The sequence below is a fragment of the Dasypus novemcinctus genome, chromosome 15 (assembly GCF_030445035.2).
Source record: "Dasypus novemcinctus isolate mDasNov1 chromosome 15, mDasNov1.1.hap2, whole genome shotgun sequence".
Classification (NCBI taxonomy): Eukaryota; Metazoa; Chordata; class Mammalia; order Cingulata; family Dasypodidae; genus Dasypus; species Dasypus novemcinctus.
In genome coordinates this window covers 33,701,663-33,724,960 of record NC_080687.1, presented here as the reverse complement: position 1 = coordinate 33,724,960, position 23,298 = coordinate 33,701,663, and the positions used below count along the sequence as shown (strand labels likewise).

The window sequence follows — 23,298 nt, the reverse complement described above, 5'->3', positions numbered from 1 at the left end:
GATGATATAAAGAAATTGAGACAACTAATCATAGATGTTCAAACCAATCTCCTTAATAAATTGAATGAAATGGCTAAAGAGATTAAGGATATTAAGAAGACACTGGGGAAGCACAAAGAAGAATTTGAAAGCATACGTAGAAAAATAGCAGACCTTATGGGAATGAAATTTGCCATAAATGAAATTAAAAATACCCTGGAGGCATTTAACAGCAGATTTGAGGAAGCAGGAGAAAGGATTGGTGAGCTTGAAGACATGGCCTCTGAAAGCAAACATATGAAAGAACAGATGAAGAAAAGAGTGGAAAAAATGGAACAGAGTCTCAGGGAACTAAATGATGGCAAGAAACATGCAAACATATGTGTAATGGGTGTCCTAGAAGAAGAAGAGAAGGGAAAGGGGAGAGAAGGAATAATTGAAGAAATAACTGTGGACAATTTCCAACCCTATTGAAGGCCACAGATATCTGTGCCCAAGAAGCACAACGTACTCCCATCCAAATAAATCCAAATAGAATAACTTTGAGATTCATATAAATCAGAATTGCAAATGCCAAAGACAGAAAGAATACTGAAAGCAGCAATAGAAAAGCAATGCATAACATATAAGGGATATCCAATAAGATTAAGTGCCTTTACAGTAATAACATTGAATGTTAATGGATTAAACTCCCCAATCAAAAGATGCAGACTGGCAGAATGGATAAGAAAATATGAGCCATCTACATGCTGTCTGCAGGTGACTCACCAAGGATACTAAGAGATGGAAAATGAAAGGTTGGAAAAAGATATTTCATGCATGCAGTAACCAAAAAAAAAAAAAAAAGCTGGGGTAGCTATACTTATATCAGATAATATAGACTTTTAAAAGCAAAACTGTTATTAGAGACAAGGAATGACATTACATATTAATAAAAGGGATGATTTACCAGGAAGAAATAACAATAATAAATGTATATGCACCTAACCAGAGTGCCCCAATATACGTGAAGCAAAACTGAAGGAAGAAATAGATATCTCTACAATAATAGTTGGAGACGTCAATACTCCACTCGGCACTGGCTAGAACATCTGGGCAGAGGATCAATAAAGAAACAGAAAGCTTGAAAAATATGATAAATGGATGAAACCTACTAGACATATATAGAACATTGCACCCCAAAACAGCAGGATATACATTCTCTTCAAGTGCTCATGGGTTTTTCTCCAGGATAGACCATATATTATGTCACAAAGTAGATCTCAATAAATTCAACAAAATGGAAATTATACAAAGCACTTTCTCTGATCAAAATGGAATAAAGTTGGAAATTAACAAGCAGCAGAAACAGGGTAAATTCACATACATATGGAGATTAAACAACACACTCTTAAATAATCAGCAGGTCAAAGAAGTAATTGCAAGAGAAATCAATAAATATCTCGAGATGAATGACAATGAGAACACTACAGATCAGAACCTATGGGATGCAGTGAAAGCAGTGTTGAAAGGAAGGTTTATAGCCCTCAATGTTTATACTAAAAAAGAAGAGCTAAAATCAATGATCTAATTACAGAGCTTTAGGAACTAGAAAAAGAACAGCAAACTAATCCCAAGGTAAGTAGAAGGAATGAAATAACAAAGATCAGAGCAGAAATAAATGAAATTGAGAGAGAGAGGGAAAAAAAAAACAATAGAGAGAATTAACAAAAGTTGGTACTTTGAGAAGAGTAACAAAATTGACAAACCCTTAGCTAGACTGATGAAGACAAAAAAGAAGATGCAAATAAGTGAAATAAAAAATGAAAACAGGAACATTACTACTGACCCACATAAATAAGAGAGATCATAAGAGGACACTATGAACAACTTTATGCCAAAAAACTAGACAATGTAGATGAAATGGAAAAATTCCTAGAAACACACAAACAACCTACACTGACCCTAGAAGAAATAGAAGACTTTAACAAATCAATCAGAAATAAAGAGATTGAAACTCATTCAACAGCAACCCAAAATGAAAAGCCAAGGACGAGATGGTTTCACAGGTGAACTCCATCAAGCATTCAAATATTTAATACCAATCTTACTCAAGCTCTTCCAAAAAACTGAACAAGAAGGAATGCTACAAACTCATTTTATGAAGCCAATATCATCCTAATACCAAAGCCAGATAAAGATATTATGAAAAAAGAAAACTACAGACCCATTTCTTTAATGAATATAGATGCAAACATCCACAACAAAATGCTTGCTAATCAAATCCAACAATACATTAAAATAATTATTCATCATGATCAAGTGGGTTTTATACTAGGCATGCAAGGGTGGTTCAACACAAGAAATCAATTAGCATAACATACCAAATTAATAAATCAAAGAAGAAAAATCACGTGATCTTATCAATTGATGCAGAAAGGCATTTTACAAAATACAGCATCCTTTCTTGATAAAAAATACTGCAAAAGATAGGAACTGAAAGAAATTTGCAACATGATAAAGGCCATATATGAAAAACCCACAGCTAACATTGTACTCAATGATGAAAGACTGAAAGCTTTCCCATTGAGATCAGGGACAAGAAAAGTATGCCCACTGTCACCACTGCTGTTCAACATAGTTTTAGAGGTTCTAGCTAGAGCAATCAGGCAAGAAAAAGAAATAAAAGGTATTCAAATTGGAAAGGAAGAATTAAAACTTTTACTAATGATATGATTGTATATATCTACAAAGTCCCAAAAAAATCTACAACAAAGCAGCTAGAGCTAATAAATGATTTCAGTAGAGGTCAGGTAACAAGATCAATACACAAAAATCAGTGGTGTTTCTATACACTAGTAATGTGCAATCTGAGGAGGAAGTCAGGAAAAAAAATTCCATTTACAATGGCAACTCAAAGAATCAAATATTTAGGAATAAACTTAACCAAGAATGTAAAGCACTTGTATTCAAAAAACTATAATTCATTGCTAAAAGAAATTTTAAAAGACCTAAATAATTGGAAGAACATTCCATGCTTATGGATTGGAAGACTAAGTATCATTAAGATGTCAATTCTACCCAAACTGATATACAGATTCAAAGCAGTCCCAATAAAAATTCCACCAGCTTTTTAAAAACAAACGGAAAACACAATTATCAAATTTATCTAGAAGGATAAGAGGCCCCAAATAGCCAGAAACATCTTAAAAGGTAAAATTGAAGTTGGAGGACTCTCACTTCCAGACTTTAAATCATATTACCTAGCTACAGTGGTAAAAACAGCATGATACTGGCACAACGATAGACACAAAGACCAATGGAACCGAACTGATGGTTCAGAAACAGACCCTCACATCTATGGTCAAGTGATTTTTGACAAGCCTGTCAAATCCACCCAGCTGAGACAGAACAGTTTATTCAACAAATGGTGTTGGGAGAACTGGATATCCATAGCCAAAAGAAAGAAAGAAGGCCCCTATCTCACACATTATACAAAAATTAACCCAAAATGGAACAAAGACCTAAATTTAAAAGCAAGTACAATAAAGGTCCTATAAGAAAATGTAGGGAAATATCTTCAAGACCTGATGGTAGGTGGTGGACTCTTAAATCTTACACCAAAAAGCATAAGCAATGAAAGAAAACATGGATAAATGAGACCTCCTCAAACTTAAACACTTCTGTGAGTCAAAGTACTTCATCAAGAAGGTGAAAAGGCAGCCTACTCAATGGGAGAAAATATTTGCAAACCACTTATCCAATAAGGGTTTGATTTCCATTCTATATAAAGAGATCATACAATTCAACAATAAAAAAACAAGCAATCCAATATAAAAATGGGCAAAAGATTTAAATAGACATCTCTCCAAAGAGGAAATACAGATGGCCAAAAAGCACATGAAAAATGTTCCATATCACCAACTATTAGGGAAACGCAAATTAAAACAATAATGAAATATCATCTAACACCACATAGAATGGCCATTATTAATAAAACAGACAACAATAAATGCTGGAGATGATGTGGAGAAACAGGAACATTCCTTCACTGTTGGTGGAAGTGTAAATGGTGCAGCCTCTGTGGAAGACAGTTTGGCGGTTCCTCAGGAAGCTAAATATAGAACTACCATATGATCCAGCAATTCCTCTACTAGGAATATATCCAGAATAGCTAGAAACTATGACATGAACAGACATCTTCACACTCTGATGTTCATAGCATCATTATTTGCAATTGCCAAAAGATGGGAACAACCCAAATGTCCACTAACCAATGAATGGATAAAAAAATGTGGTATTTACATACAATGGAATACTATGCTGCAATAAGAAGAAATGAAATTGGGATGCATATGATAACATGGATGACTCTTGAAGACTAAGCAAAGTAAGCCAAACACAAAAGGGCAAAATTGCTTGGTCTCATTAATATGAACTAAATATGAAGAATAAACACACAGAGTTAAAACCTAGAATATAGGTTATTAGGAGATAAGAGGAGGATTGAGAAGAACTACTGATGCTTAATGTATATAGAGGTTTTAATTAACTTGACTGTAAAAGTGTAGAAATGGATAGAGTTGATGGTAACACATTATAGTGAGTAGCAACTGATTTATAAATGGGATTGTGGCTGAAAATGGTAGTCTGGAGAATTAAATGTCAATTGAAGGAAAGCTAAAGAATAATCTAGGGACTGAATTGCACAGTGAACCCAGAGGTGGTTGAGAATTGTGGTTGATGGTACAGATGCAAGAGGGTCCTTCTGTGAGCTAGAGCAGATGTATATCACTATTGCAGGGTGGTGGGAATGTGCAGAAACATGGGAAAACTACATTTGGTGTTACCTATAGAAAGTGGTTAATAGCAATACTATAATACTCTTACATCAATGCCAGAGATGTACTGTGTTGATAATGGAGGGGTATGGAAAAAATGTGCCAAATGTACACTATGAACGATGGTTGGTGGTAATAGTCTGATGATATCTCATAATCTGTAACAAATGTTCCACCACAGTGTGGTGTGTTGGTAAATGGAGTATTGTATGGGAATTCCACACATGTGCATGATTGTTTTGTAAGTTCACAACCTCTGTAATAAAAATATATTTTTAAAAAATAGGGTGGGTTGGGGGAAAAATACAGAAAATGTAAGATAGGGACTATAGTTAGCTGTAATATTTTGATAACGTTCTTGCATAATTTGTAGCAAATGTCTCACAAACAATGCAAGGTGTTGGTAGAGGGGTGATGTGTGAGACCCCTGTATGATGTTATACATGTTTATTTTGTAAATTCACAATCTTTACTCTACACTTATTGTTTATGCATGTTCATGCATGAATGATATACTTCAATAAAATTTTTAAAAAATGTGATTCTTTCTTTCATGTAGCTTTTACTACAAAAGGTGGAAAAGCCATGTATCAAATAACAAGCAATTTCTAAAAGCCATGCATCAAATAACAAGCAATATCTGCAACAAGAAACATCTGTATACATTTAGTTGTGTTGGGGCTTTTTTTTAAAAACATGAGATGCTTCCATAAAATTTAAGACTATCTTTAAAAAATGCTTTTCATATATAATAACCATTTTCGAAATTCAAACTTATGTTTTGCCAAAAAAAGAAAAAACCCCAACAACCTCAAAATTATTTAATGTAAAATAGAATATATAAATTTTTGGCAACATGTGGGTGGGAAAAATGCTGGAACTCACCAGGATGTTGGAAGTGATTATCCCTGAGTGGTGGAGTTATGGGTTAATTTGTTTTATTTCTGAATGTTCTAAAGATTTTCTTTGTAATTTCTTTATTAGAGAAGTTTTGGGTTTACAGAACAATCATGCATAAAATACAGGATTTCCATACACCACCCCATCACTAACACTTTGCTTTGGCATGGAACATTTGATACAATTGATTGTAGTGCACATTTTCACAATTGTACTATTAATTAAAGTCTATGGTTTAACCCAGGGTTCACTGTTTGCATAGTGGAGTTCCACAGATTGTTTTTTTCCTTTTTAGTAGATACTGGAGATTGAACCTGGGACCTTGTACGTGGGAAACAGGTGCTCAACCACTGAGCTACACCTGCTCCCCAGTTCCACAGATTTTTAAGAAAATATTTATTCTGTTACCATATATACAATCTAACATTTCCCCTTTTAACCATATTCAGATACATATTTCAGAGCTGTTAATCGCATTCACAATGTTGTGCTACCACCACCAACATCCATTACCACAACACCTAAAGATTTTAAAGTAAACACACAAACATGCCATCTTCCATTGGAGAAACAGCTTTTAAAATCTGGTCAGTTTATTGTATTTTGATTTCCAACTGTCTGCTTTCCTCCTAGTCTTTAATAGTCAAAACAATTCAGGTCTTCACTCGTGATTTTATTACTAAAAAGAATGTCCTTGATAAATGTAGAGAAGGATAAATATACACTAACCTGTTAATGTTCTCTCCATACTTCACAGTCCCAAATAAAACAACTCCAGCAAAAGCATAGCACAGCAGCAGGAGGAACATTCCTACTATGATGAAGAAGCTCTTATACATGCTGACCACCACTGTCAGAAGCAGCATCTTTAACGTGACCTGCATGGTGAGAGAGTGAGTAGAGTCTGTTCATTAAGCCATGGACGAGCTGAGAAGGAAATTATACCTAAGCAGGTTGGCATTAGAGTGACTCTCAAGGATAGCACATGGAAGTTGCTTGCTCTTCAGTATTAAATCGGATTATTATCCAAAACATATCAGGCATAGAGAAATTCTACCTTACTTAAAAATGTTTGGTCTCTTCAGCCACATAATCATACTAATACCATAAGCTTTGTAGGCCTCCATTGTCTGTTTTCATGCTCCCCTACTCTCTATGCTAAGGGCTACACATTTTAATTTTTGACCCGATAGCAAGTAGACTCAGGATTTCTTCCACAAATAGACTTTCACCAAAATAAACCTAAACAGTCATATAATACTTCATAATTGTTAAATGCTAAATATATTGATTCTATGGATATTTGGAATCTGCACATGAAATAATATTAGTAACAATCGGAAACAGCATTTTAAAAATAAAATATGTGGAATGCATTCATGAACACTAATAAAGAATATAAAGAAATCTGGAACCATGTACAAATGAATGTTCAATAAAGATTATTTTTAAAGAAGCATTAAGAAAGACCTTTGGTGTTTATTTTCATGGCTGTTACTTTCTGTTTGTTGATGACTGAGTTCATGTAGCAAATATAAAAAATAAGTACAACAACATAAATGGTAGCAAATGTACCATGAGCTGACTGAAGTACTGATTTATTTTAATATTAATATTTGTTCATCTTGACTCAGGATTTCTAGTAATTTGTTAACCACAACCCTGACTGACATAGACTGAAGGCCCAAAGAACAGCTGATGTTCTTTATGGTTCTTTTCTTCCCTCAGGTGAATGTAACCTCTGATATGATTCTTCATATTGTACTTACGTGCTTCCCACAGATAGAGAAAAATCTAAAGACAATCACACAGGCGCCCATCATGTAAGTATATGCATTCTGAAATTCAAACAGAAGAGAGCCTCTCATAATTTGCACAAAAGATTTTGTTACAGTTCCATTTTAAGTCTTCTGTGAAGTCTACTGAGTAATTTAATAAAATAGATAAGAAATTTACCTAAAAAGGTGCTGAAAAGGTCACTGCCAAAACTCATGAATAAATATTAGATATAAAATGAAATCTTAAATGAAACTTCGGGTTCTGATTTGCTTAGCTGAATTCTGTGTTTTAAAATTTACTTTACATAAAATAGCAATCAGCTCTTTTGAGGACAGGGTGAGAAGAACATAGGGTAACAATGCAACACAAGGAAGGTGAAACAAGCGATAAGGGAATCCCAGCAAAGAGGGTGGTCTGAGGTTGGAAAAGTTGCTGGAAGTCAGATTCCTTCTCTCTGGAGAACTTTGAAGACCTCTAAGACCAGGGACCACGTCTTCATTATTCTAAGCTGCTTTCAGAGTGGTCCTCCAAGGTCAGGAACACATTCAGCTCTTTCTTCAAGTGTGTGATTAGCAGCAAGAGATGACTCCCTTCACTTTATGACTAAGGAAGCTTCTGCCTCATGGGAGAAATGAAGATCTCATTGGCTGTGACTGCAATAACAACTTTGGCATTAAGCTGATGCCAAAGAATGATTTTTCTCTAGGAGGCTTGCCTAGCCAAACAACAGTCCCAGATGGGCTCCTGGGAAGGGGGTCCAGAAGCTAATTGGTGAGGTACAAGTAAGTGAATGTGACCATGCCTACACATAAGCATCTCTGACCATGTCTTCCTTCACAATAGTCCATTGCAAAATGTAGTAGAGAATGAGCATCCTTCTAAGACCCAAAATTCCTGGAGAAGAAAAAAAGTCATCCAGCAGAATACGTAAGTTGGTGTTTTGAGTTTAAGATATGGACATCTAGAGTTAGGAAACCTCTATTCCTCTGCTGGGCATGGGTAAATTAGATTTTGGACACTATTTGTCTGAAGAAAGATAAAAATGGAACTTGCTATTCCTTCTTTCCATGTTGCTCAAGGCCTATTGTAGATATCTTCTCTGCTTATATTCTGGAAATAGTGAGACCCAAGAACTTCTAGGATGAGGACCAGAATCCTTAGCCTGGACTGCAAGGTTTGGCACCTTCTAAACCATCTAAATCTTGTACTATGCCCCCTTTGCTCCTTCTACTCCAAGCACACTCTTTCTCCTTCACTCCCAGTTCCTGCAGCCTTCCATCATAGGGACAGCCACCTAAATTATTCTCCCTTCACCTTACAGATGGAAATTAATCATCAGTCCTTCACGGGGACCTTTCTGGAGTCTCTGATGAAGCCATATCCCCCAGGTACATGTGTCTCTCCTTCATGTCCCTCACCATGGCGATAATTCTAATTTATTTATGACCATTCAAGAACATCTGTACATATTTCCAGACTATGAGGTTCAAGAAGGTGGTGATTGCCTTTGTTTTTGTTCATTACAGTATTTTCTATTCCTAATACAATGCCTTGCACACCTTTAGTGATCAAAACCATTTATTGCTTGAGGAAATGAATCATAAATGAACTGAAAGTGCATCCAGGCTCAGCAGAGCTCCTGATGCTGAAAGCGGCAGCTGTTTTAAAGAGGAGCACTCAATATGTTCATGAAAACAGTAGGTTCATGTTAAAGCTAGCTCTTTCTGATGTGTAATGGGTTCCATGTACTATGGATCTTTTCTGGCATACCTATAACATTAAGGCGGGTTGGAGAAGGGTAGAAGGGAGAAGGGCAAAGTAGGTACACTGATAATGCATCATACCACCTTTGGCTGGAATCCAAGAAGGTATTTATAATAATGTCATAAGGGGTTGTGTTATGTTTATAGTTAAAGAGAACTTCACATATGTGATCTTACTTGCTCTTCGTAATGCCTACATGGGGTAGGTGGTGGATTATGGAGTTATAGTTCCAATTTCAGGGATATAACTTCACAACAAGGAAACTCAGGATTCTTGACAACAACCATCTTGATCAAGGCTGGGAAATGCTGGAATCTCGACTAGGATCTAGAGCTTCTAGACCTGGGCTGTGTCTAATATGGTAACCACTAGCCACATGTGGCTGTCAAGCATTGAAATGCGGCGAGTCCAAATTGAGATGTGCTGGAAATGCAAACCACACCCAGAATTGAAGACAGTACAAACAACAAAAAAAACAAAATATCTCATTTCTAATTTTTAATAAATTTAAATTTTGGATATGGTGGGCTACCTATAGTGTTATATTAATGTTATCTGTTTCTTCTTTATTTTTTTTAATGTGCCTTCTTGAAAATGTTAAATGACATTTGTGGACCACATCATATGTCTATTGGACAACATACTACTCGAGGTTACTCCCAGTCAAGTATACCAATAGCTCGAGATTTGAGCAGAGCTCAGACTGAATGGAGGGTAGAGAGGTTTAAGGCATTTTAAGCAAAATAGTGAGAACACAAATATAGAGATGGGGAATGATGTGCCTTGGAGAAATGTCAGCAAAAGTACCTGAGCATCACATTGTGCAATACTGACTGTAATGGAGTGAAATGGGCGCTGCACCTCTGCTCCAAAAGCCTGGGTTTGCGCCTAGTGAAAGCAACATGTATAGAGTTCGCTTAATCTCTGTTTCAGTCTTCCTGCCCCGCCCCTCCCCCCCCCCCCCCATCTTCCTCCTTCAGTAGAATGAGGGGGTTGAAATGGAAGATCTTCAAGGTCTCTCCTTTCCAGCTCACATCCAAGAATACGGCACGGCCAGGTGCTGCCGGCGTGAGGCATGTAGGTGCGAGCATGCGCACATGCGTGCTATGGATGCGTGAGCAAGTTGGAGGGCTGTCTCCATCAAAGCTGTGCTTTAGGGCGGTTAAAAGAACACCTAAGAGTCAGTTGACATGGTGTGAAATGAGTCTGGAAGCAGGGATCCCAGGTAGGAATCAGATGAACTGAAATTATGAACTGAAAGTTTAATTATGTGCTTACCAGGAGGGCAAAGTGAAGTACCACCCATACCACGCCCAGTGACGTCACCAGGAGGTCGTATCGATTTCTTCGGCTTTGCCAGAAGCCGGCAGGTGACATTGCTATGATTTTCATTGTAACCTGGGAAAAAAATAACGAAGAGAGTAAATGGAAGCTAAGTGTTCAGCATGTATTTAAATTTATTAAATTGAGGTATATTATATATAAATTTAAGGATCACATAACCAAAACAAGGAGTTGACTACCAAGATATGTGATTTATTTTAAGCTGAGTAGATTACAGATTTATATTCTCTGCACTCTTTTCTCCTTGTTTTATGGCTTGTTCTGATACCAGGATATTTTTCTTCCTCAAGTGTCAGACCATGGATTTTGGGTAACATCAACTGGTACAGGGTGAAATAAGAATCGGTTGTATTTCAAAGAAGATTGCACTGAAAGGCAATATTATATGGCTCTTATATTAAAATGCTTTTGGCTGGGCCAAGCACAAACACCTTTGCCAAGTCCCTTTGCCACCACACCACAATTTGGGTCTGAATTATAGTGGATTGTGTGGTTTGCTATAAATATTTGAACTCTCCTAACCAGACATGCCAACGTTCAGACACAATGATCAACAGCAGCTTTTCTGCCGTTAGCAAAATCTAAATTAGCAGGTGAAGTTTTTGTTCAAATTCAGTAAAGCATCCTGAAAAAGGAAATGTCCTTAGGACATGCTACCAAAAGACAAAGGGCTTCGAAGGCAATGGAATTCAGAGTGGAGAGTAAGTGCCGTCAAAGGAGGATACTGGTTAGTTTAAAACTATGCACAGCATCCCCCAGAGCCAGCTGACTCATCACAGTACCTCCAGAACAAAGATGAAGGTGAAAACAACCGACATTGTTGCCAAAGGAACAGTCACTGGATCCTCAACGTCCCACTGCAACAGAAACAGCACACAGGGCTTTTCCTGCCTCCACCCCACAGAGCCAACCGCCCCCCCACCCCCCTTCCCACTTTACCATGACTGTGAATTTTAATTTTTATACCGAAGAGCGCAGACAGTAAATGGAGAAGGCAGCTTTCACTATTTTTGGATGTACCGATGAATAAAAAATTCATTGCCCGAGTTTTCGGGTGGAACAAAGTACCTTGACGGATAGCAACACCGACTGGGCCAGAACAAGTAATGCAATTGTCCTCTTAAAAAATGGATGCTGGGTTATGTCATACATTTTAGCCCTAAAACCATCATTATCTGTAAAAGAAAGATTTAGGGAAGGGCATTTTAGACATAGGTCACATCTACTTTCTTGTCTTTCATTTTCTTTAGTGCTCATCTTAAACCCATTACAGTTTTTTTCACCTTCTACAGTTTAATCTATTGTGAAGTGTTTTGCAGGAATGGCTGGTTCTGAATATTTAAAACAGTGCATGTCGCCATTCTTATTGGAAGGAGAAGCGCATCATTCAATTTCTGTCAGTTTAATACATTTCACTCCTATTTTTAAAAGGCAAGCACAAATATACTTTATGTAAAAATTCATTTTTTCATTAATGCTTATCCTGAAAGCACTGAAGCATGGCCTTTGGGCTTATTTTAATAGCCTTATGGAGAGATCTGTAGTTTGGTGCCTGTTTCTACATTAACTTATGCACAACCTCCTAGTGGCCTCACGATTATTATTTTAATTTAAATCTTAGACTCCTGGGGAATCATGAACACTAGTGCCCAACATGAATAAAATCAGAACATCTTTGATACCCGGGCGAGGTGGGAGATGAAGAGGTTGTGCAATCTTCAGTCTGCTCTTCAGATCTTCCCATCTTCTCTGATCTACAGTCAGCAAAGCCGTCCCCTTAATAAACAAAGGAAAGCAGAAAAGGGCTTTTGTCATGTACTGTACACCAAGAACATTCCAAATGGGGTGGTGATGCAAACAAGACTATTTTTGGGGTTTAAAAGAAAGATATTCTTGAAGCACCTCGGTGTTTAGATACACATGGCCAGGATTCTCAAACCTGGTCATGAGAGGAGTTCCAAAAATGATAGCCATGTGTTTCAGAGAGTATTCAGCAGACTTTAATTTGTGTCTTTGTAGATGTATAATGTTCAGGTTTGTGAAAACTTAAAGAAGGTGTTCTATATGATTAAATTTTCAAAGAGGGATGCTAACTCTAATGTGGTTGGTTTCCTTTCACTGCAGAAAATGCTGCAGCAAAATTATAGCTTGTCAATGCTGCTGCTTCTAGCTAAGGGTATTTTGTCTTTTTTTATTTTAATCAATCTTAAATATACAATGGAAAAAGTATTTTTAAGTGGCATGAAACTATAGAATTTGACCTTTAAGAAATTAGTGCAGTATCAACTGACTATCTGGGATCTGAAAGTTTGTATTATGTAGTAGAGTACTGGATTAGAATGTAATATAATTGTAATGGGCACTAATGCTTTATATTATGTCATGTCATATCATAATATATTAAAGGCAGAAGTGAAATAAGAATGTAGAAAACATTTTTCCTAAGAAGTTTTCTGGAAACTTATGAGGTTCTATTAGCTCTTCCAAACTCAATGTCATGATTCAATAGACAATAGATTCATGGTATTTTTCAGTCTTAAACAACATATCAAAATATGTCTTCTATTTTCTTATTATAAAAGTAATATATTCTCATTGTAGAACAATTTTAAAATGCAATTAAGTAAATGGAAGAAAATGAAATCATTCAAAATTTTACCCCTAAGATATTAACATGTCTGTGTCTAGCCTTCTGATCTTTTATTAAACATATAAATATGTCACAAAGAAGACATCTTGTGCATACCATTTTTAACATATTTCCCTATTTGAAATATTTTGAATTTTTTTGGTTTGTATGACACTAAAATATTCTTAAACATTATTTTAACAATTGCAGAGGATTTGATTGTTTCTGAACATTTCAGTTGTTTTTATATTCTGCCCTTTTAAATTATGCTGCAATAAATATCCTTGAATTTCACACATCTGTAATTACTGCCTTAGGATTTCAAACAGCAGAACTGCCCTCCTGAAGTTGCTTCAGGTTATATTTCCACAAGTAATTCATAAGAGAGCCTCTTCCTCTGCTCCTCTGCTTCCCTGGGAACTAGCTTCTTTAAAACATCTCTGATAATTTGTCAGATTCAAACTCTTATTACATTATGGTTCTAAGTATTCTTTAAATATTATTTATTAGGATAGCCTTTTTAACGTCAGCTGATCGGTATTTAAAACACTCAATTATTAGAAATGATTGCCCTCCTTTCATTTATTCAACAGTATTTATGATCTATAAATTCTAGTACTCCAAAAGGGTGACAATATTATAGATTTTTTCTGTTAATAAGAGCTTATAATTTAGTGATTAAATTTTTAAGTAGTGTACCAAGAAGGACAACAAAAATGGAAACCTCCAACATGCATTTATAAAAAATATTGAGTACTGTTTTTCTGGGTAGTTGGAATAATCTATAGGCCTATGAGGTCTCTGGAAATTTCATGAAGATTTTCATCCATGTTGACTATTTCCAAGACCGTAGGCTGCTAGGACTGCTGAAGCCAGGTATGTTTGTTTTTGCTGGTGAAAATGAATAGAAGAATCACAGACTAATAGAGGAGGAATAAACCCTCAGAGCAGCGGTCTCACCTGGTGAGCTTTTAAAAAATATCTATACCTGCAGTCCTCTCTAGACAAAAACAATCAGAATATTTGAGGGAAGAGCCCAGGCAAAGGTATATTTAAAACTCCTTTAATTTTTCTAAAGTATGGCTCTGGTAGGTGTTACTGTCTTAGAAATAGGGAAGATGCATGTTCAAAGACCACTGGGGCAAAATATTTGAACTATAACATAAAAGGGCTAATATTTTAACATTAAAAAAAGTAAGAGAAAAAATAGAGGGAGAACTATGGATGAATTTTGGTAATACAAAAATGAATAAATGACACTAAGGGATAATTCATAAAAGGATAAATATAAATAGCCAATTAAACATGAAAAAAACTCAACCTCTCCAGTAATTAAAAAAATAAAAACTTAAAAAAGCATTTTATATATTGTAGAAACAGTTTTATAAAATATTTCTTATAGCCAAAGGTATGAGGAAATAGACATACTACTTTTAGGAATATGACCTTTTAGGCAGTCAATAAGACAAAATGTGTGTACCTACCCCATCACTCATTCAGGCTCTTACATCAGCCTCTGGGTGCCTCCCTGCTTCCTCTCTCAAGCTTTGCAACAATCCATTCCCCACACTGCAGCCAGAGCCTTGAATCTGACGACACCTTGTTTTGTAAAGCCTTCGATGGTTTCCCTTGCATGGAGAATAAAATCCAAACTCCTTCTCCTGACCAGCAAGGTCCAGTACAGTCTAGGGTCTGCCTAACTCTCTGACCTCATGAAAATACAGCAAATAATAATACTTGGGAATCCACCACCCAGACTTAAGTGATGCTAACATTTTTCCGTATTTGTTTCACATCCTTTTTTTAAGAAATAAAATATTACAGATGCATCTAAAACCACCCACACTTCTAAGCCCGTTCTTCGTTTCCTTCCCAAACCTGATCCTCTCCATTAATGTATTCATACTTTTGCTACTTACACATGTGTAAATAAATAAGAAGGCATTTGTTTTGAATTTTAAAAATTTGTATAAATGCTATCCTCCATGTATATATATGTAATATATAATAAATATACATATATATATAATATATATATATATATTTCAAGTTTACAGCCCCTGTTCAGTGAATGTGATCCAATGTGGAAATAGGATCTTGGGAGATTTATTATTTAAACTGATTAGGATGGATCCTAAATCCATTATGACTGGTGTCCTTATAAGCAGAGGAAATTTGGCCATAGCCAGTGAGAGGGAGAGAGAGAGAGAGAGAAAGGGAGAGAGAGGGAGAGAGAGGGAGAGAGAGGGAGAAGAGAGGGAGGGGGAGAGAGAGAGAGATGGCCATGTGACAGGGCAGGGATTGAGTTATGCTGCCAAGAGCCAAAGAATGGAATGGATTGTCAGGCACCTGCCAGAAACCAGGGAAGAGACATGGAACGGATTATCGCCTTCTAGAGGGAGCATGGCCTTGCTGAGACCTTGATTTCAGACTTGTGGCCTCCAGACCGTTGTTTAAATCAGGTAGTCTGTGGGACTTTGTTTTAGCAGTTCTGGCAAACTAAGATGTGTGCAAGTTTGATTTTCTTTTCATTTAATAATATGTTTTTCAAACATCTAGGTCTGATTTGTTCTTTTTAATTGCTTATATAGTAGTCTACTATACAAATGGAGCACAATTTATTATTTTAGGTTTATGGACTATAAACAATGCTGCAACAAATACATGTGTTGTCTCAAAGCAAAGTTCTAGTAGAGAAATTGCAGGGCTCTCAGATTCTATGGATCTTTACACTTAACATATATTTCCAAGTACTGTCCCAAGAGCAATAACCAAACATTTTCTGCATCAACAGTATCTAAGTATTTCTCCTTTACTTTTGCAATGCTTGACATTATCAAATATTTTACTTTGGCCATATTGTGTAAAATATATCTAATTTTGTTTAATATTAATGAGATGAAGCATTTTTATGCATTTATTAGTGATTTCTGTATCTTCTTCCATCAATTGTCAATTCATATTCTTTGCTCATTTTTGCATTTTGCTCTTCACTTTTTATTGTTTTGTAGAATGTCTTTATATATTCTGGACACTAATGTTTTGTCAGTTTTCTGAGTTGCAAATATTTCCTCTTAGCTTGCATTTTTATTTTGCTTATAATGTATTTTATCATTCAGAAGTTTTAAATTTAATGTAAGCTAATTTATAATTTTTCTTCTATGGATTTTAAATTTTGGTTAATACCATGAAATCTGCAACTACTCCAGGGTCTTAAACTATGCATTGTTTAAAAAATGAAGTTTTACTTTTCATATCCAGGTCTTTAATTCATCTGGAATTCATTTTTGAGTACCCTGTGAATTCGGGATCTCCATTTTGTTTTTCACATACACACAGCCAATTATCCAGCATCATCTGTTGATGGTCTCATCCTTCTCTACTGATTTGTTACACTATTTCTGTTTGTCCTGGAGCTTTCTGTTTTGCCTGTAAGACTAATTTTCTATCCCTGTGACAATATTTATGCTGTTTTAATCACTATAGCCTGCTTACGTTTTTGCATTTTTGCTCTTGCTTAACCTTGCTAATTTTTAAAAAAGGGACCAGACTTTATCATTCTTGAACTTTTCTCTAGTTGCTGTTTCGTCAATATCATTAATTACTATCCTTATCTTTGTTACTTTCTTCCTCCTACATTCTTTGGTTTTTAATTGTTCTTTTTATTATAACTTATTGATGTGGATATTTGACATGTTAATATTTCATATTTTATTTTTATTTAACATATGCACTTAAAGCTATAAATGTCCCTCTAATTGCTGATTTTTCTATGCCTTGAAATGTATTTTTTTATTATGCATGTCTAAACATTTTGTGATTTTCTATTATAATTCTTCTTTAACCCATAAATTATATAGAATAGTGTCTCAATATTTACAAAGTATGAGGATTTTTCACTATTTTTAAAATTATAGTCAGAGAATATTGATTCTTTGGTAATTATTATTTTATGGTTTGTAGAGGATGTGTCTTGTACTTGAAAATAATGCATGTTCTCACATTATTGAGTTCTGTGTTCTTTACATGTCCACTAGACCAAATTCCTTTATTGTGTCCAAATCTTGTATGTTCTTTTTTCTCCCCATTTGATTTATGAGTTTCTTGGAAAAAATGTTAATATCTCTTGCCATGATTTTGGATTTACTAACGTCTTTTTATTATTTGGTTAATTTTTGCTTCATATATTTTGAGATATAAGAATTCTTTACCTTTTTGGTGATTAGATTCTTTTATAATTAATTATATTTATTCTTAATAATGATACTTGCTTTTAATTAATTTTTCTAATATGAATATTGCTAACCCACTTTTCTCACAACCTGGAAATACATACTTGTTCTCTGGACACTGTTATTATTTATAATATTATTAATAATTATAATATTTGATTATTCTTTTCTTATACAAAAGTGAAGATGTTTTGGAAAGTTGATCTATGAAAGGATCTGAAAGAATAATAAAAATGAGGATTTCATCTGCTTATTAGTATATGAAAACCTTTTAAAGTTTACTATTGTCAAATTAAGTTTATTAATCTAAACATTGTCTTATAGTAGGGAAAGTTATGAACCATATTACTGGCATAGACTTTAAACTTTTAAAAGAGGATTCCATTTTCTAAAGAAGTCATATTCTTATAGAACCAAGAGGCTGTCTTTCCTGCCTTGCATAATTCTGAATTGTGAAAACATCACCTCCAAATTGTACCTTATTTTCAATGTCTTTATATCTGTTTATTACCTATGTGTTTAGAAAATTTTTAATATATCCTTGGATATGACCATTAACTCCATGAGGACAGATATATTTATCTGTTTAGTTCACTGTTATATTCTCAGCACCAGACACAAGTATCTGGCACCTAGTAGGCGCTCAAATAAATCTGAGTGAAAAAATAAACAATTGATTTGTATAAAAATTCACATGCTACCTTCCAAAACCTTGCAGAAAAAATATATCACTAAACGGTTTACATCATTTGGAAATTTACATCTCAATGAAATAATCAAGTGTGCCAAGTTTAGTATTGTGATTTCTTCTAATTTTCCTTTCTCTAAGCACCCATTTGAACTTATATATGTGCCTTCCCCACTCCCTCGGCCAGGAGTCTTCTCTATTCTTTTGGGACCTAAACACAGTGAGCTTTGCCAGTAGACTCTCTCTGGTTATCTGACCTACTTCAGCCATTTTAGTAAATCCAAGAGTTGCAATTAAGGACACATTTGTTTCTACTTATTGAACATGTTATACGATGCCATTTAAGGTGCTGAATTTTGGGCTGCCATAGGACCTGGGGCTCTTGAAGTCAGGTGCCTGCACAGAGCAAACTCTTGGCCCACAGCGTTTTGAGCAAGCAGAGCTTAAACTCTTCTGTTAATTGACTCGTTAACTTCTGCTCAGATTCTGGAATTCCCAGTGTCTGCTCCATTGCACAGCTCAAAGGCATCTAAAAGACCCATCTTCCTCTTTCTGCTTGGTATTAAATGGAATACTCTGTGGGGCTTAAAGAAACTCATCTCTGAATGTGTTAGGAAGTAAAATGGTGGGGCTGGGCAACATGATCTCTACCATTCTTTCTAACTCTAAAATTCCTTGTTTCTGTGAGTCAGAGGAGTATCGGGGCCCAAAGGAGGGATTTCCAAATCATGTCCTTTGAAAGCCTGGATGAAATGACATACTCATTAGGCACACATCAAAGGTGGCAATCGACTGGAGGCAGTTCTAGAAATGAGTAACTGCTACCACACACGTTGCGCCTGGGGACATTGAACGATGCAGTCCCACACGGCAGCTACACAAACCAAAGAGCTCTGATGTGAATGCGTGCAAATCAGTCCTGGGCATGAATAACATCTAACAGTATGTGCTTTGTAGGCAAATCTAGCTTTAATTCAATGCAGAAAGGTAGCAGGCATTTTTATATACTTGCATTCGAAGAAGCACAGACTCTATAGTAACGCGGACCTGGTTCTGAATTCTGGTCCCCCTTTTTACTTCTTGTGAACCTCAGAGAAGTTTCCTAACCGCTCTAACCTTCTTTTTCTTCCATAGTACATTTCAGAGTTGTGAGCATTGCTAGAAATATATGTAAAATCTTAGTGCACAATAGATGTATGATTCCAAAAACTACCCCTTAGGCAATGGAGGGATGGAGCCCTAAAGGAATGTTATCCCCAAACTCACTTTTTGAGACGAAACTACACTTGTGTTTTCTCATTTGTGAGTCCTTGTACTGATAATATAGAGCAGTTAGGAACTCAGTTTGTTTCATGAATTCATTAAGTGTATACAGTTTATATGAAATTAGCAAATCTTATTTTCATTCTATACTTTAGGATTTAAGAATTTCTACCAGACCCCCCACCCCATCAAAATTTAGAGTTCACCTACTTAGTTTAAAAAAAAGCATACAATTTACATTTTCTGAAAGTAATATTAACCATGATCAGTGAATCGGTTTCAGGTTGGGTATTTTAATAACTTGCTGCACATCCTTTCAATTTGAATAGGAGATGTGTTGTCAGGGAATTAATGACACTGTTACCAAAAGGGTAAATTTAGCAAGAGAATTGTACTCTAAATAACGTACCTGAAAGGCAGGAATGAGGTAGCTTGTAAAATAGGAACAGAGATTATTTACCCCAGGCACAGTGCAATTTAATGCAACTTCATGTCGTGTGTGGAAAAACACCTCAAAGTGAAGGACTAGGAAAGAACTACCCGGTGGTATTCAAACCAAGAATTCTTACCTTGTTTTCATTGAAATTAGCAATAACCACTCCGACAAAAAGGGTCAGTCCAATCATGCAACCGAGGAAAACAAAAACATGAATATAGATTCCATGGATCTGCATAAATGAAAAATATGGTTATTCATCAAAGCAAATGAAAGCAGCTCTTGAAGCGTTCAAAGGATTTGATGTGCTTGCTTACCGGCCCCACACGATGAATAATAACATCCCTTACTTCCACCCAGCCTTTCAGGGAGAGAACTTCAAACAATGCCAACATAGCATTTCCTACATTGTCAAAATTAAAGTTCCGAGGGTTTGCCCTGCAATTCAGAAAAAGGAATGTTCTGTGAAATTCCTGTGAGAAGCACCCTGAGGCAAATATCTGTTCTTTCCAATTAGGATGCAAGGTATATTTGGCAGTTGGGATGATGGGCTATATGGAATTCATTACCTAAATAATAATAATAATAATAATAATGAATTAATGTGTTATAATTTACTTATGTTCATAGGGTAAAGATGGACTGTTCTAAATTTAAAACAATATTCTAAACAATTCTGCTTCTAACTTCCATCTAACAATGCATGGCGTTAAAAGCCCTAGAGGTTCTGCAACACTTCTGGCTTTTCCTAATTACTCTGAAGGCTAGACATGTACATTCTGGTTAGAAATTGTTCAGGAGATTTTCATAAATGGGACATTGGATTTGGATGTGCATTTTAAAATACCTTTATAAATGAAAAACATTCTAAAGACATACATTAGAATTCCAGTGTTGTATAAAAAGTATACAGTATAGAATTTGGCCATTTCATTTCATTCTGTATCATCACTGGGGACATTATGCTGTAAAACAGCGATGCAGTTAGAAGTCACTGAAGCGGCAAGAAGTTTTTGTTCATAGCTGGTATGTTTCCAGATCACTCTATTGCAGTTGGATTTTTTTTCTCTCAGTAACTCTGAGTGCTCTCAATAGATAGTTCATGTGACTCCACTGCAGAGTCTGCTGTCTACACCCACAGTTGATTCCTGATGCCCAAACTCCTTTTTTGGCCGGGAGGGGATACCATTTCTTGTTTTTTTTTCTGACAGATTTATGCTTTTTTTCCCTTTCCATCACAAAAGTTATCCTTTGTATTGATACTGCTTCTACTTCAATCTTTAAAAGTCTAAATTAACTTTTTTGTTGTTGTTAGTGGAAGCAGCTTTGTTTTTGTTTCCTTCTCCCCTTATTGGAGGCTATTTAAAGATTATTAATTTTTTATTAATCCAATAAAAAGATTTAGATAACCACACATTAGAAAATCATGGACCATCATTACATTTCCTAAATTTGATTACTTATTTAGCTTAGGACTACTGAATAAAATAGTCTACGGAAGCTTATTCTAAATTATATTTTGATAATTTTTTTTTCTGCAAGCTCATTTATCAAAATTTAATACTCATGAAAGGCAATACCCTGGGAGGAATCTGGTTAATTATTTTTCTACCACCTTTTATTTTTTTTTTAATTTATAGAGACAATCATGAGATCTACTTTTATAAATTTTATTTCACTATTAAATAGATGGCAATCTAATAGGAAAACATAAAACTGGAACTGATTTGCTCCTAAGGGTTTAAGGCTTATTGGTAGAAATGTTTTCTATATAGTACAATAGCTCCACTCAGAAATTCATATTTTTGGGATTCTGATTTAGATTATTTTTTTAAATGTATGAAAATGCAAGTATATTTGCCTAGATTTTTTTCCCTAGCAACTTTTCCTTTAGGGGTTTTCAATTACATTTAATATATTTTACAGTAGGCAGAAACTGTAAGACTTCTACAAATGCCACAGATTGCTTGAATAAGGATTTTTTAACCAATATGAGCCAGCTGTCAGATCTAATGTTGAACTTTCTTACCTATACATTTTCTTTATGTAAAAGTGATTTTTAAGCTGAATTGGCAGTAACTCAGACTACTTTCATGTTCCACATCCTCTAGAAATTAGAATATGTTAAAAATACACTTTTAGGATAAACCAAGAAATAATACAGGATCATACAATTATGTAGTTGGAAGAACATTATCACATTGTATTTTTTAAAAATAATCTTTTTAAACTTAATTATATAAAACAGTTATTTATATTTTCTTCATGCTTCCAAAATTAGAAAGGTTGAAACTTTACCTATAACTACAGAGGACTACAATAAATCCTAAATTCATTGTTATAAATTTTATATGTTGTCCTTCCTTAACTTGGAAAGGTTGTTCAAGTATCTTTCCTGGAAAATCTTTAAAAGATTATGTTCTTGTAAGACGTTGGTTTTGACTTCAATATTTGCTCAATCGTTTATCTCGCAATGAAAAGTTCTCCAAGGTTCCAAACATCATGCTAACAAGAGAAGCTCCTCCAGTGGGGAAGGTCAGGGCACCACAGAGGACAGTTGACATGGCCTCTGCCCTCAATGTGGAAATGCAGAAAGTGACACTGTCCAAAATGGCCCCTGCGCTACACATTTCAGTCATCTAAAGAAGTCACCAACTTCTTGTACTTCTTGGAGTGTGCCTGGATTTCTTTTGCCTTGGGTTTTTGTAACTAGAGTTTCCTCGACTGGCAATGCCTTGCCTACCCTAGCTCTTCCTTCTCACCGGCTCTTGACTCCTTCTCTTTCTACCTGCCTAATTCCTGTTTATCCTTCTAGATTAACTAACGTGGCTTCTTCTCTAGGCCCTTTCCCTGATCCTATCACAGTCTGGGTTAGGTGACTCTCCTGTATATCATGCCCATTGTACTCTTTCCCTTTCTATCCTAGAATCTACTAATGCTCAGGCCTCAGGGCCCCTCCCTTCCACAGGCCCCTTCCACTGCTCTGGGAGGGGCTCCAGCGGTGGGTTCACATCATCATTTATTTTTCACTAAACTTTAAAAAGTAAGGAAGTTCTATATTATTTTTCTTAAACAAGGTACTGTAAATTGTCTCACACCCCATAAAACCTGACCTCCTGTTGTTTACAATGATCATGGTATGACCCCAAATTACATAGAGGTAAGATGTAGTTGAATCAGAGGTGAGTTTAAGGGCATATTCCTGTACTATCAAATCCATCAGCACACATTATTAAATTATTGGTAATTTCTTTTTCTGTTCTCTTGACTTTAAGCTCCTAGGAGTCAGGGGCCATGGCTTATTTATGGTTGTATCACTGTGTCAAATATAATACCTGGCAAAACAGTAAGCACTCAATAAATATTTATTATAGAATGGAATACTTGGTTGACTTTTCTCTCACGTATGCTATTTTCCTATCTTCTAGTCCTCTGCTTAAAATAAAACACACAAATTTATAATA

At 35.4% G+C, this 23,298-nt stretch overlaps 1 protein-coding gene across 9 annotated transcripts in view; it reads right to left on the bottom strand.

Moving 5' to 3' along the window:
* The window catches only part of NALCN (sodium leak channel, non-selective), a 359,283-nt gene that overhangs the window by 27,183 nt on the left and 308,802 nt on the right, over positions 1-23,298 (bottom strand). For all 9 annotated transcript variants that reach the window (XM_004458403.4, XM_071208219.1, XM_071208218.1 and 6 more), the window contains 8 exons: positions 20,152-20,272; positions 19,968-20,066; positions 12,269-12,362; positions 11,655-11,761; positions 11,369-11,443; positions 10,521-10,640; positions 7,469-7,537; positions 6,429-6,577 (listed from right to left, as the gene is read on the bottom strand). In XM_004458403.4, the coding sequence (XP_004458460.1) occupies positions 6,429-6,577; positions 7,469-7,537; positions 10,521-10,640; positions 11,369-11,443; positions 11,655-11,761; positions 12,269-12,362; positions 19,968-20,066; positions 20,152-20,272 (834 nt within the window). The remainder of the gene's footprint in view (positions 1-6,428; positions 6,578-7,468; positions 7,538-10,520; positions 10,641-11,368; positions 11,444-11,654; positions 11,762-12,268; positions 12,363-19,967; positions 20,067-20,151; positions 20,273-23,298) is intronic.